The sequence below is a fragment of the Schistocerca cancellata genome, chromosome 7, assembly GCF_023864275.1.
Source record: "Schistocerca cancellata isolate TAMUIC-IGC-003103 chromosome 7, iqSchCanc2.1, whole genome shotgun sequence".
Taxonomy (NCBI): domain Eukaryota; kingdom Metazoa; phylum Arthropoda; class Insecta; order Orthoptera; family Acrididae; genus Schistocerca; species Schistocerca cancellata.
The window spans coordinates 176,061,213-176,077,378 of NC_064632.1; the positions used below are offsets into that span (position 1 = coordinate 176,061,213).

Consider the following 16,166-nt stretch of genomic DNA (forward strand, 5'->3'; position numbering starts at 1 on the left):
GAGCATACACAATGTCGGCACTAGTACAGTGTATATCCACCTTTCGCAGCAATGCAGGCTGCTATTCTCCCATGGAGACGATCGTAGAGATGCTGGATGTAGTCCTGTGGAATGGCTTGCCATGCCATTTCCACCTGGCGCCTCAGTTGGACCAGCGTTCGTGCTGGACGTGCAGACCGCGTGAGACGACGCTTCATCCAGTCCCAAACATGCTCAATGGGGGACAGATCCGGAGATCTTGTTGGCCAGGGTAGTTGACTTACACCTTCTAGAGTACGTTGGGTGGCACGGGATACATGCGGACGTGCATTGTCCTGTTGGAACAGCAAGTTCTCTTGCCGGTCTAGGAATGGTAGAACGATGGGTTCGATGACGGTTTGGATGTACCGTGCACTATTCAGTGTCCCCTCGACGATCACCAGTGGTGTACGGCCAGTGTAGGAGATCGCTCCCCACACCATGATGCCGGGTGTTGGCCCTGTGTGCCTTGGTCGTATGCAGTCCTGATTGTGGCGCTCACCGGCACGGCACTAAACACGCATACGACCATCATTGGCACCAAGGCAGAAGCGACTCTCATCGCTGAAGACGACACGTCTCCATTCGTCCCTCCATTCACGCCTGTCGCGACACCACTGGAGGCGGGCTGCACGATGTTGGGGCGTGAGCGGAAGACGGCCTAACGGTGTGCGGGACCGTAGCCCAGCTTCATGGAGACGGTTGCGAATGGTCCTCGCCGATACCCCAGGAGCAACAGTGTCCCTAATTTGCTGGGAAGTGGCGGTGCGGTCCCCTACGGCACTGCGTAGGATCCTACGGTCTTGGCGTGCATCCGTGCGTCGCTGCAGTCCGGTCCCAGGTCGACGGGCACGTGCACCTTCCGCCGACCACTGGCGATAACATCGATGTACTGTGGAGACCTCACGCCCCACGTGTTGAGCAATTCGGCGGTACGTCCACCCGGCCTCCCGCATGCCCACTATACGCCCTCGCTCAAAGTCCGTCAACTGCACATACGGTTCACGTCCACGCTGTCGCGGCATGCTACCAGTGTTAAAGACTGCGATGGAGCTCCGTATGCCACGGCAAACTGGCTGACACTGACGGCGGCGGTGCACAAATGCTGCGCAAATGCTGCGCAGCTAGCGCCATTCGACGGCCAACACCGCGGTTCCTGGTGTGTCTGCTGTGCCGTGCGTGTGATCATTGCTTGTACAGCCCTCTCGCAGTGTCCGGAGCAAGTATGGTGGGTCTGACACACCGGTGTCAATGTGTTCTTTTTTCCATTTCCAGGAGTGTATATATATTCCTTACTGTCATTTCTTGTTAACAATAGTAGGTTATTCCCAAGAATAAGCAGCTTTCACTTGGTTAATACTCAGCAGAAATCAAACCTGCATTTGGATTGGACTTCCTTAACTCTTGTGCAGAAAGCTGTGCAGCATACTGCTGCATCCATTTTCAATAAGCTACCACTTGAATTCAAAAATCTTAGCAGTAATCCACACGCTTTCAAATCGAAACTGAAGAGTTTCCTCTTGGGTCACTCCTCCTATTCTGTTGAGAAGTTCCTTGAAAAATTAGCTGATTCTTGTTGTATTGTTGATTGTGTTTACTTAAACTTATGGATTTACTTTTTTCAGGCTCATAAACATTTTATTTTTATCTGTTACTACTTTTATGTTGTAATTTCATGTACTGACACTGGACATTTCATGTACTGGACATTTGCTCCTTAATTTGGTCCCATGGAACTTGAATAAATAAAATCAAAGCTAGTCATCCCCATCGAATTTCCTTACCTCAGAGTGGGTTTTCAGTTTTCTTGAACCTCCCATCATTGATCTGCACATCTGGGCTGTATCAGAGCTTCACATGGAGGACATGAACGACATCTCTGTGCTTTTGTTTACTTGATGAAGGATCAGAATCCTCGACTTCATATATAGTTTTGCTGCTTCTGTCCTGGTGATGAAGTGTTCCAAAAAGTCCTCCTGAGTATTATCCATTTGAAACAGGAACATTGTTCCCACTGTCAGTTTGGCCTCGCAGTCGTGGGGCACAAAGAACTGTGTAAATACTTGTAGTGTCTTGCTTCAATGTATTATATGTGAATGTCAAAATCAGCAGTATTGTATGCTAGTCTCTCTGTTAGACATTAACATACATTGACAGCATATCTGCCAACATCTTATTAAGGCATTCTGTGAGGCCTTTCATCTGTGGATGGGTAGGCTGTGGAGGGGATGTCACAACGTGGCATTCCTTTGATGCTAGTCTTGACTGGAAAACTTTTCCACAGTGATAGATTATCACATAAGATGTTCCATCCCTCAGAATGATCTTCTACGAGGACTTAACAATTTCCAGAGCTTAAGCAGTCGACACAGCTTTGATGAGAGTGTAGGTGATGAGATAGTGCAGATTATTATCCATTGATTCCCATTTGTCTTCTTCAGTCACCTTTCAAGAAGCCCTGCTGCAGCTTGTATTGATGCCAGATTTCCAGGAGGTAATTGCAGCGTGTGCTTCTGGCACTGGCATTCCGTAAAGTGGCTTATGTTGCGTTAAGTGGATCACTAGAGGTCTGGCCAGTGATACGGATGTGCAATTGTGTCTGGAGTGTTCACGAATTCCAGGTGGCCAGACGTTTGAGCATCATGTAAAAACTTCAGGATCACTGGCTATAAATGAGCTGGAATGATGGAAACCATTTGTGCTGCATCAGATTGTAGTTCCTCTTAAACAATGTACTGTTAATTAATAGGTATCCTCTTTGTCAGTTCCTGATTCTTCAAGGCTTCTCTGATTTTCAGCAAAGCTGTATCTCCCGTCTGTTCAGCAGCAATGTCATTTAATGCTCTGATGACTGAGATTTTATTGACATTGCTATGTTCTGTCAAAAGATTCCTTGAAAGGCAATCAACCCTGTTTACATTTGTTTTTTTGTACCACTGTGATGTCATACTCAGAAGCCTCAGTGCATGTCTCACCACTTGACCTGATAGATCCTTCTGGCTAGTCAGCCAGTGCAGGCAATGATGGTTTATCCCGACTGTAATGGTTTACCAAATAGTATGGCTGGAAATTATTGATGAGCCAAACAACTTCAAGGCACTCTTTCTTAGAGTAGTTCATCTCTGACCTTTACAGAATCTTCCTGAATTTGCAGTAGAACTGCACCTTCCCATAACTATTAGTGTCAAGGTGAAATTCTGTTGCGGCATTCTCATCATATGATGCTAGAACTGGAGAATATGCCCTCTTAAGGACAAAAAAACATCTTTGTTGCACCTTGTTCCAGGGAAATTGGAGTCTTTCTGGAGGGACATGCCCTGTTACAGAAGTCTTTTATTAATTGCCGGTAGTAAGAGCACAATCTGAAAAACCTTCATCATGAATGTGCCGATAAGTTGGAAAATGTGTGACTGGTCTCACTTTACCTGTATTGGGACAAACTCCATTGTCATTCATTTTTATTTCTTGGGCAGAGAAGAGGTACTTTCATGGAATCGGGCAGATACCTGTGCAGTCTGGAAATGCTGCAATACAGTTGTCAGGCAGCTTAGATCTTCTTCAAATGTCTTTGAAAAAACAGCAGTGCCGTCCAGATAGCAGACACTCCTCATCCTTTGAAGTATCGAAGTAGATTGTCCTTCATATATTCAAAAGTCACTGGAGCATTTCACATTCCAAATGGCATAACTTTGATCCCATAGAGGCCACCTGGAGTTACAAACATAGTTTTTTCCTTGTCCTCAATTTGCCAGTAGTCTGTCACACTTGAGAAATACTTTACTCCTTTCAAGCAATCTAGGGTTTCATAATAAGAGTGGATGACAGAGAACAAAGTACTCGGATTAAAAAGAGTGTAAGACAGGGATGTATCTTTTCATCCCTACTGTTCAATCTGTACGTCGAAGAAGCAGTGGCAGAAGAAAGGTTCAGGAGTGGAATTAAAAATCAAGGTGAAAGGATATCAATTATATGATTCACAGATGACATTACTATCATGAGTGAAAGAGAAGAATTATTACGTGATCTGCTGAATGGAATGAACAGACTAATGAGTATAGAATAAGGGTTGAGAGGAAATCGAAGAAAGACAAAAATAATGAGAAGTAGCAGAAATGAGAACAGTGAGAAACTTAACATCACAATTGATAGTGATGAAGCTGAGGAATTCTACTACCTAGGCAGCGAGATAACCAATGACTGACAGAACAAGGACAACATAAAAAACAGACTAGCACTGGAAAAAAGGGCATTAAGCTCTGGAGGGCAAAAACTGTATGGGAAGATAGAGATTGGAATACATCCAGCAAATAATTGAGGATATAGGTTGTAAGTGCTGCTCTGAGATGAAGAGGTTGGCACAGGAGAGAAATTTGTGACAGGCTGCATCGAACCAACCAGAAGACTGATGACTTGAGAGAAAAAAAAAGTCATCAGTGTGTGGTCAAAATCATGGAGAAGAAAGACTTTTATCGTTTACCAGTCATCGATGTTGTTGTTGTTGTTGTTGTTGTTGTTGTTGTTGTCGTGGTCTTGAGTCCTGAGACTGGTTTGATGCAGCTCTCCATATTACTCTATCCTGTGCAAGCTGCTTCATCTCCCAGTACGTACTGCAATCTACATCCTTCTGAATCTGCTTAGTGTATTCATCTCTTGGTCTCCCTCTATGATTTTTACCCTCCAAGCTGCCCTCCAATGCTAAATTTGTGATCCCTTGATGCCTCAGAACATGTCCTACCAACTGGTCCCTTCTTCTTGTCAAGTTGTGCCACAAACTCCTCTCCTCCCCAATTCTATTCAATACCTCCTCATTAGTCATGTGATCTACCCATCTAATCTTCAGCATTCTTCTGTAGCACCACATTTCAAAAGAGTCTATTCTCTTCTTGTCCAAACTGTTTATCGTCCATGTTTCACTTCCATACATGGCTACACTCCATACAAATACTTTCAGTAACGACTTCCTGACACTTAAATCTATACTTGATGTTAACAAATTTCTCTTCTTCAGAAACGCTTTTCTTGCCATTGCCAGTCTACGTTTTATATTGTCTGTACTTCGACCATCATCAGTTATTTTGCTCCCCAAATAGCAAAACTCCTTTACTACTTTAAGTGTCTCATTTCCTAATCTAATTCCCTCAGCATCACCCGACTTAATTTGACTACATTCCATTATCCTGGTTTTGCTTTTGTTGTTGTTCATCTTATATCCTCCTTTCAAGACACTGTCTATTCCGTGCAACTGCTTTTCCAAGTCCTTAGTTGTGTCTGACAGAACTACAGTGTCATCAACAAATCTCAAAATTTTTATTTCTTCTTCCTGGACTTTTAATTCATACTGAATTTTTTTTCTTTTGTTTCCTTTACTGCTTGCTCAATATACAGACTGAATAACATCGGGGAGAGGCTACAACCCTGTCTCACTCCCTTTCCAACCACTGCTTCCCTTTCATGCCCCTCGACTTTTGTAACTGCCATATGGTTCCTGTACAAATTGTAGATAACCTTTCAATCCCTGTATTTTACCCCTGCCACCTTTAGAATTTGAAAGAGAGTATTCCAGTCAACATTGTCAAAAGCTTTCTCTAAGTCTACAAATGTTAGAAACGTAGGTTTGCCTTTCCTTAATCTTTCTTCTAAGATAAGTCGAAGAGTCAGTATTGCCTCACGTGTTCCAATATTTCTACGGAATCCAAATCATCGATAGTAGACAGTGAAATGCAACATGCCATCCTTCGTCCTCACAAAGGCCAAGGAGAAGGCCATGGATACTCTGAAGGTTTAGTGATTTCATATTGTAGCATCTCCTCTACCTCCTCGTGGATTATCCGTCATTCGGCCAATGACACACTATACAACCTCTGGGTTAATTGACTGATGAGTCCACATGTTGATATGATGATTTACGATGTTCGATCTGGCTTTTCTCAGCTCCATATTTGAAAGCATCCAAAAATTGATGCAGAAATGTTTATCACTTGCCACTGTTGTTTCACGGTCAGGCTAGACCCTTCTTGCATTTCAATAATTGGTCCCTCCTCTGCATTGTCTGTAGTGGTAGTGGAGCTGATTCTTCATTGATGACACTAAGTTGCCATTCATGGACGGATTTGCTGTCCCTCAGCACATACCTGTGGCACTAATTGTGGCTGCTCATGACAATTAGTGATCCAAAAATCTTGACCATCCACAGTGCTAATACTCGTTACTGGCACCTAGATTCCTTTTGTGGGCCTGAGTAGCTTTTTGAAGTTGACAAAAGCTTTACAGTTCAACTTTGCATCTCGACTGGTGACTGAAACTTGTTCAAGTGATGATGATGGGATAACAAAGGGTTCAACAGCAAGTGACCATTTAGAGCAGTCTTTGTTATGTGTGCTTATTGGGATAGCTTCGCCAATCTGGAGCTGTGATCTTCAAACAGTCGGACAGCTTGTGATGCCCGCACGAATTCCCCCCTGGGAATAACGTTAAGACTACATTATATTAAAATAACAAATCAGAAGTATGTGTTCTATCATTACTAGCTATTCTGGTAATACAGGTTCCTGTCAGCTGATCAGATTTCCTGTTTATGACTTTCAGCACAACCACTTTTGTACCGCAAAACATAATCTTCCTTCGCTGAGGATGATAAGCATTCAACATTACAGAAAAGAAAATGCCCGAGTTGATTCAAACCTGGATAGGTGGGCCATTGGTGGTGATGTCAGTGAGATTTCCTAACATGGTGATGACTCATCCATGGAGGATTTACATCTGTGGTGGCCACACTTCCAAAGAAGTTCAGCAGCTACATGAGTGGCAATTACCTCTTTACAGCAACAGGACACAGTGTGTTAGGAAGAGACTTTGTCCAGGGTACAGCGATAACCTTCGTCCAACAGATAAACTATAATGATCTGCAGTTGAATGGTATGAACAGAGCTGTTGTGATGGCTCTAATAGTGTAGTAATTGCCAAAAAAATCTCCTCCTTTCTCCACTATAGTGTATCTTTGTTCAGGATATCCACAGTGGAAATGCACTGGCTTGTTGTCTTCTGTTAGCCAAATGACTGTTCTTTGTGGAGCATTATACTTGGCATGGAGTTATTTATACTTGCATTGGTCAGGTGGTGGGTGGTTGTTTGATGGCTGCTGTATAATTCCGAGTTGACAGAGTACTTTCTTCTTCTCACATTTGGCTGGTGGTGAAGATTGGTGCTACAGATCAGTTCTCTTCTTATTCGACAGTCTCTATTACCTCCCGATGCATCAGGTCACCATTCATGACTGCTATCTCCTGCTTGCTTGGTCCAGTAGTTATGGTTGCCATAAAATTCTGTATCTTTTCCCTCACTAGCTAATGTATGGGAGAAGTGGTGAGGTCAAGGTGGTCTTCCACAACTGCCATAGGGAGAACATACGGGAGACAGTCTTACTTCTTTCATCAGACTCTCTTTTGCAGCATTTCCTTGATTCACTGGCATCACTTAATTAATTCCTCTGTCATTGTGACGTCCTTTAACTAAGACCATGGTACATGCCTTCTATGACACCTTTCAGCAATTGTGAGATTTTGTAAGAATCTGTGGTATTTGGGTTTATGATATGGCGTAAGGCCAAAACATTTTGTATTCTTGAATGTATCATTATCCTATGACACTGATATTGTTCTTTCGCTAACCACACTTGCTGCAAATTGTCACCAGATATTTTCTTCATTTCAGCCTGGAATTTATTCTGGATAATGAGCTTCTCTTCGTTGTTCCCGAACCACTGCTGGACTGTTCCTCCCAAGTAAAAATACACATTTGCCAAACACATCTTGTCATATTTGGCAACTGCATCAAATCCTCTCAGCCATTTTATTGGGTCCTGATCAGGATCTCCAGAGAAAATTGATGGATGCCTGATGTGCAATTAAATTATTGCTGGCTAGTGAATATACGAACCATAGAAATGATATACTGCTTGTATTGTGTTTCCTGTCTACGCAGGTGACAACTTCCATGTTGCCTAATTGGAGCCACGGGGATGTAGATGTTTTGAAGTGCACAGTGTCTCCACCAAACAATGTCACATCATAACCACACTAAAGGCCAAATCTGAAAGCAAGGTCATAAATGAAGTATAACACTTTGTGAACTGAAAGTAATTTATTACAAAAACAAACATAGAACCAGAAAGAACTGACCATCTGGGCAGAGAATGCAGCTGTTTCTGCAAACACTGAATATTCCAGAATACACAACATTGCAAACATAACTTACTTAAAGAACCTCCCAGATGTGATAAATACTAAATAACAAATAATTATTGGTTGCCAGGTTTGAATCGGCGATCCGCAGTATGCCAGCCAATGACACCAACCACTACACCGCCCTGTATGTTCCACAGTTTGCAGAAATATGTTGCCAATAAAAGTATAAATTGACGTCTGCTGTAGATACACGTGATTAGCTATCAAGAACTAGTATCTAGTTGATCTCCACATTTGGAGAACAGTATCCAGTAACACGAAGAAAATAATGTCAAAAGAGTGTCGGTAATTGAACCCAAAGAAAGTTGTCGTATATTTGTAGTGAGCAAGTAGATAGTGATACAGCAACCAGGTTGCAAATAAATAGCGAATAAAATAATTATGAGTAACCCAAGTTTTACTTACTGTCATAGGCCCTTTTTTATTTTATTACAGAGAAACCATCAAGGTATAAAAACACAAGTTTCAATTTAGGGGCAAAAGTGCTACCACCAATAATGAAACAGACTATGCAGTAGTGACCTACTGTAGGCACCTAAAAAAAGCATTTACTCCTCCACCATTGCTCAAAATACCTTTGTATACCCATTAAGAAATTTCCTAGGCTTACTGGCATACTCTTTAAATACCTACCACAAAATTAGTTCATTTTAATAAAAGTATGCCAGTTACCCAGTGTGAAAACCTCTTCTGTTATATTCTGTGTAAATATTTTGAGAACCAACAGCTGAAATTTTTGTATTGTGGCTTTCACACTTTCCATGAAAAATGAGGCGGACCACTTTGTCCAAGGTGGCGTACTATAACTCCTCCCATTGCTACAAGAGTGCCCTCTTGAAGCCAGACAACAGCATTAGGAATGGACTAGTCTGGCAGAGAGCCTCTTCCACATTTTAAATCTGATACAAATCCAGAGAATAAGCTGGCCATTAGACACATGATGTACTTTGGTTGAGGTTCCTTGTCCACAGGGTGTAACCATGGTGATGGAGTGTCATCAGTTAGGTGGAAATAGGTTCAGTATGCTCCATAATACCTACCTTTGCAGTATAGAGCAGTGCTCCTGCAGTGAACTCGTCCACCAACAGGATTGTACACAATTGTTTCTGGGTTCACTAAAGATGAGACATGGCATTTATCAAATCTCTCCATGCCTTTGTTTGAGAGTGTATAGAGTAAGGTTTTGAAGCTGATAATACAGGATAATGGGTGATAATTCTGAGGTTGTTAACAAAGTTTGTAGCAGTGGTGTGGTATGTGTTTTCTCTCTCTCTCTCTCTCTCTCTCTCTCTCTCTCTCTCTCTCTCTCTCCACTGCTGTGAAATGACACCAAAAGTGGGGTACTAAACACTTGGCCCTTGACCCATGTTGTGATTGAGACTGCAGTCATCCAGGTAGTTTTTATGTGCCGTCTCAGTTTCAGGTGTCCGGGCTACTGGACGTGATGCAACCTCAGAACCATTATTTCACATTGCAGGAAAGGGTATCCCATGTATCTGCAGTGTTTGTGTTGGTCTCCTATAATTTTCTACATGTAGTTTGACCTTTACAATAGCTTATTTTCCGTAACTTGTGGATTTGTAGTGTGTGATGGTGACTTATCAGTTACTATCATCAATTTTTTTTCTTTTTTCCATGAATTGAGTTATCACAACAATTTTGCAGATTGTCTTGTACAGCTATTTAAGTTATACTGTCAATATTTGTTGCTAATTGAACTTTGCTTGTCATAAGGCATACAAGATAAAAGCAGAACTGAGAAAAAGGCAACTTCTAGACATTGAAGTTGGAACAACAGAAATATTCCAGGGACGTGAGAAACGTGCAATCATCATATCCACTGTCCGTTCAAATCGCAATCTGTTGGACTATGATCAGAAGTACCGGTTAGGCTTCCTTGTGAATCCAAAGGTGAGTATAATGGGATATAAAACATTCTTAAATGTAGAGTAGTGCTAAGTCTGATGGCACTTTTTTATTAATAACTAATGTAAAGTGTCTCCAAAAAGAAACTACAACTGAGTAAAGATAAGAAAAGCTCATATAAAGGAGACAACCACAGACTGAAATACATGTAAAACAGCAAAGAGAAGTAAACCATTCTTCCATTGGGCAAACTGAGCAATGTGACACAATGCAAGTATTGGACTTGCATCTGAGGAAACCTGGGTTCAACTTTCCATTGGACTATCCGTATTTCAGTTTCTAGTGGTTCCTTGAGACATATTGGGTGTAACTGCATGGTTCTGTGAAGAGCCCAATGCTGATTATTCACTCCATTCTAGACGTACATTGCAAGCTTCTGTATCACCCTCATCTAACATGCATGGCGCTTTCTGTGACTGTAGGCTTTGTCAGCGTATTCCATTAATGAAACCTTGTCAGGTGGTCAACCGAGTAGTGGTGTCATCTTGTTGCAATGTTTTGATGAGTTTCGTACCTGTCATGTTGAAACAAACTGCCAAGATTCTATGGTCCACCTATCTGTGTAGTCATTAAGCTGTTGTCCACTTCAGAATTCGAAGCAGTGGAGTGACTATGTAGATATGTGGAAAGCAGCATCCTGACACTTCGCTTAAAGATGATGGGCATGAAACTCATTGAAATGTTGCGACATGATGATGCCTTACTGACGACCACCTAAAAAGACTTCATCATTGGTGCTTTTTACATAATCATCCATGAATCCCCTAAATGAAATTTTGTTTTTGATGTATTTCTAAATAATGGACAATAGTGAAGTCACTCGCCAACTCCATCTGCAGATTAGTTTTGTTTATATGGCATTTTGGAGAGTGAGTTTGTCAGCAAAGTTTGGACCATTTGAAAAAGTCAGAAGACTTTGTGAATCAGTTTATACTGTGAGAAACAAACAGGAATTTGCTATTTCATAACAGAAAGGAAACCGTTATCAAATTACTAGGGGGGGGGGGGTGATGGTGGCCATGTAGGAAAAGGGGAGGTGGGAGCATGTTAAAGAGGCCTAGACTGCAACACAGAAACACAGAGCAAAATGTTACAGTTCCTTTAACAGGGCTCTCTAGCAGTGGGGAGACTTGAGGTCTGTGTTTTGGAAATACATTAAAAGAAATTTGTTGCTTCATTTCCATTGTGCAGTTAATCAATAAGTTGTAGTACTTCAAAATGAAAGAAATAACTTATCCTGGTATTTCTCAAACCAGGAAGAGATGGTACGATAAACTGCCGTGTTATACAGATCAACTGTTATGAGATGTTGCGGACTACGACTGAGCAGTAGAATTCTCGATATAAAAGTGACAAGAATCTGAGAAGGAAATTGACAGTCATTGTGAAAATTAAAAATTAAAAAGTAAAAATGATCAAACAATTGCTTGTGCTTCCTTTGAACTGAACGTCTCACTGATATGGCGGTAATCCCTAACCTTACTTTTTCCCCCCTTGTTTTTGGATATGTACTACTGTGTTTCAACAACAGGTGAAAAAAATAATGTTTTGTGATATGATTTGTCTAAAAGAAAGAAATGAAGAAGATGAAAGAAACATTTGATGCACCTTTGAGTGACGCACGAAATCGTGTGCAATGGATGAGACACTCATCTGTTATTGACAGAAGAAGACCACTGACCACTGAGGGAAATTACACCAGACAAATATCTTATAGCACTCTTTAAAATTCTAAGATTGTAAGTTACATATTGAACTTTAAATTCTCAATCAGCACCTCGTTTGCTGTGTATGATTCTGAGTTTAATTCAAAGGCATGTTAAATGTTAATTCAAAAGCATTGTAAATGTTTCTCTAGCCTGCCTTATTTCTTACCTTCTGACAGATCATTTCACAAAACATTTGATTTGATTCTCTCTCTGTGTGTGTGTGTGTGTGTGTGTGTGTGTGTGTGCGCGCGAGAAAGCATGAAATATATTTAAATATCAATTGGCACTCTATTTTTGTGAAGAGTATATAGATAAAGAGAAAGGAAAGAAATTTGAATTTATGCTGTGGTTTGATATTTTTTAACACTTCATTTACATACTCATGAAATATTTAAATTTTTCACGAAACTAAGCCAGTCACTGGTCAGTATGTCCATTTCCCACTCTCCCTTTGGCTACGAAAATTTATGCAAAAATCCATTGTATAATTTCTAGAGAGTCTTGTTTTAGCTCCGCAGAAACCTTTATCCAAAGAAAATTACTGTAAGAAAGATGCTGTGTGCCATGTTGCTTGTATCAAAAGAAAAATTTAGATGAGGAAACTGCAGAATGACAAGGGGATAAACTGACTGGCCAGTACTTCCCTTGGGGAGATGTTCTGTCTCCTTGTAGTTTTACTGCTCATATTGAAGGGCATTTTGATAAGTACAAATAGAGATTGATTTTTGCTCCAAAATACCACGTCAGTAGTGTCAATATAAGCTGGCGAGTGTACAATTCTTTTCAAACTCTTAACTAAGATACAAAGGAATTTTTCTCTTTCTTACCTTAGGAGTAAGAACAACTTTTGTCTTAAACAGTCATCACTGATTTGATAACATTCTAAACATGACTCCAGCACACATCTCGGTTCGTACTCGGTAGCTAAAATGGCTTTATAAAGTACATGCTTTCCTTTTGCAGGATACAACCTTCCAACCTATCACATGATCAAATTTGTACCTCCATTTTCATTAATAATCCAATGCTATCCAAGTCAGAGATCACACAACGTGAAATAGTTTATTTCGTGACCAGGTTAGACAGTAACTAGCTGTCATTCTCAGATTCTCACATCTCCCAGAAATATAATTACAGTCGCATCAACATACTGTGAACAAGCACCGGTTATAATAACTACAGCTCCACACTGGACTGTCAGATATATGAAACTTGCTAAATGAAATATCCAATTAGCAAGTTTCGTACATTTCACAAACAAGTATGGACCTGCATTATTATAATTAGAGCCTATTCCCTGTATGTTGATGATACTAGTGTGTAATTACCTTTCTGGGATATCTGAGAGTGTGAGGATGATAAAACTGATCATGAAAGAAAGTATTTCACATCAGGCAATCTTCACTTCTAATACTATAAATTACAATGTTAGATCTCCCCCAACACGCATAAATTATACAGCTATCAGTGTCAGTGTACAGCCTGAATGCCTTATTCAGCAATTTGTCAACTTGTTTTGGAAACCACGCCCTATGGTATTATGTATTGTGATTCGTGCATTGGGTATCCCTTTCGGCAAATTATGTTAAAAAGTGAATGTTAGCAATATTTTTTAATAGATGAACTACTTACATTGAGAGCTTGTTAATGTTTCTTGAGAATAGAATTTAATTCATTATTGTTACAAATAAAATGTGTAACATGTTATTGATATATGTGTGCTTTTAATACTGATGATGTTTAAATGTATAAATACTTTCCTTTCAGAGGTTGAATGTTGCTATTACAAGAGCACAGTCTCTTCTTATTATAATTGGAAACCCAATACTACTGGCAAAAGACTATCGATGGCGACACGTTGTGGAGTACACGCGTGAATTAGGCACTTACTATGGATGTCCTTACCAGCCACGTGATGGTGACTGGATCAGCACTGTTACACACCGAATAGAAAAACTAAATATGCTCTCCTGAAATGCATTGTCTTCAAACATTTTTATTGCAACTACATAAGGAAGATACATGGTTGTATATATTTTTGTACATAAAATGAACCTTTCTTAGGATTTTTATGGAGTGCGAAGAGTATTTTTCGTGTATACATAATGCAAAATAAGGCTAGTCCTTGTGAAAGTCTATTGCTGTTCACTCTTGTATATGACCTTTTCTGCTGTGTGTATTTTCACTGTTAAGAAGTTGATAGTGTACATGAATTTTTGGGTGTTTTATGCAGAACTTATGCAAATTTTAGTGTATTCCAGTGTAAGGATGAAGCAGTATGTGCACAATTAATAACACTGTTGTTTTAGCTATTCAAGTCTGTATGGTGGAAAAATCATCAAAACCAATCTCTCTTGTGCATTTCCATTCTCACTGGCCCCCTCGTTTAATACTCCATGATGTACCATCCCAGCATAATTTCATTGTGTAAAATTCTCTGAGCCCTCTTGTATGTACCTTATGTGTGAATATACACCATCTGATTGCATTATTAGAAGCATGTACGTACTTCAATATTTGTTTACTTTCATGTTTTTATTTTTATTTATGAAACGTGCAGCAATGTGCCATACTCTGAATAATAGCTGGAAACATAGTGTTATTTGATACTATTAGTTTTAGTTTTGAAAACTCTAAAAACTGGAAGAATATAGTTTCATGTAATGAGTAAAAACTTCAACAAAATGAAGAACATAATAAATTCCTATTTCTGTTGAGATTACAAGCCTTGGCAATGTTGGATTTTCAAATTTGTTTAATTCTGACAGTATTTGGGAACTGGTCAGTACATTGAAGACTGCATGCATTAGACTGTGATTGGTTGATTATGTTTATTCTACTTGATGTTGCCATGTGTAACTGATAAGACTCAAATGTAGTGTCTTTGTGATAACATGATACCAAAGTCATTTAGAAATTGTTGAATGGAGTGTATATCATGTTTGTGTGAATAGTGTAAAGGAAAATGACCTGAAGCCACTTTGTTTTGAGCTTAAATGAGGTCTGAAGAATTTGTAAATGTGTGTTATTGTGGTCTGAGTTGCTAATGATCTTTATGTTGGCTCCTGTTTTGGTAAACAATATCTGCTGTACAGGCAGATTGTAAGCATTTATAAATATTTTTCAGGAGTCAAAATTGAAAGTAATTTACTGTATTTGTAAATTGTTTTTATTTAATACTTCTAAAAATTACATTCCTGCATATTTTTATAACCAAATTTTTTCCTCAGTCATTGATATTTTCTGTAGTGCATCCAAAAACATTTTTGTTACAGTTCCCAAATATTCTTGCACTATATGCTCTCTTTCTCCAGTATTTTCCAGAAGACAGGCATATTTATCTGTTCTTTCTACCAGGTAGGTTGTTTTGGTAAGTATCAAACTGAAATGTACATACACTGATCAGCCAGAACATTATGACCAGCAGCATCACCTGGTGAGGAATGACTGCTACACACACACACACACACACACACACACACACACACACACACACGCCACACGACAGTGCACGTAGTATCAATGAGTCTTCTGTGTGTGTGTGTGTGTGTGTGTGTGTGTGTGTGTGTGTGTGTGTGTGTGTACAGAATGAGGAAGGCATACAATCTGAGTTTGACCAAGGCTCAGCATGAAAAATTCAGAAACTGCATGTTGGGCATTAGAGAAGTGCTGTGGTGAGTGGCTTCATCATCTGGCAAAACCAAGGTGAAACCACATCCAGACATCATGGAGTCGGGCAGCCACCTGTCATTACAGATGTCGGATGTTGTAGGCCAGGCAGGCTGGTAAATCAGGACAGGCAGCAAGCTGTGGCAGAACTAACATCAGATTGTAATGCGGGACAGAGTACAAGTGTGTCTGAACACACAGTGTACTGAACACTCCCAACAATGCGCTTATGCCGACAACCTATGTATGTACCAATGTTAACACAACGTCATCGGCAACTACAACTGAAATGGGCTTGTGACCATCAGCACTGAACATTGGCACAGTAGCAGAGTATTACACGGTCTGACGAATCGCGATACCATCTTCATCGTACCAGTGGGAGAGCACGAATCTGTCATCTTCCAAGGGAGGGGAACATTCGTGTGGACATCCATCAGTCCAGTGGAGCTCGTGCAAAGCACCACGATGACCGAGGAGTGTCATTGCAGACCGTGTACACCCCTTCATGATGATCACGTTTCCCGACAGCAGTAGCATTTTTCAGCAAAAAATGCCAGGAGTGTGATGTAGGGGTTTGAGGAACTCGGTGGGGAGTTCC

General features: G+C 40.4%; 1 protein-coding gene across 1 annotated transcript in view; it reads left to right on the forward strand.

Annotated features, from left to right (window-relative positions):
• LOC126092027 (helicase MOV-10-like) overlaps positions 1–15,102 on the forward strand; it is a 375,996-nt gene extending 360,894 nt beyond the window's left edge. Inside the window, exons 19-20 of the mRNA XM_049907422.1 lie at positions 9,996–10,172; positions 13,664–15,102. Coding sequence (XP_049763379.1) covers positions 9,996–10,172; positions 13,664–13,870 — 384 coding nt within the window. The 3' untranslated portion in view covers positions 13,871–15,102. The remainder of the gene's footprint in view (positions 1–9,995; positions 10,173–13,663) is intronic.
• The last annotated feature ends 1,064 nt before the right edge of the window (positions 15,103–16,166 follow it).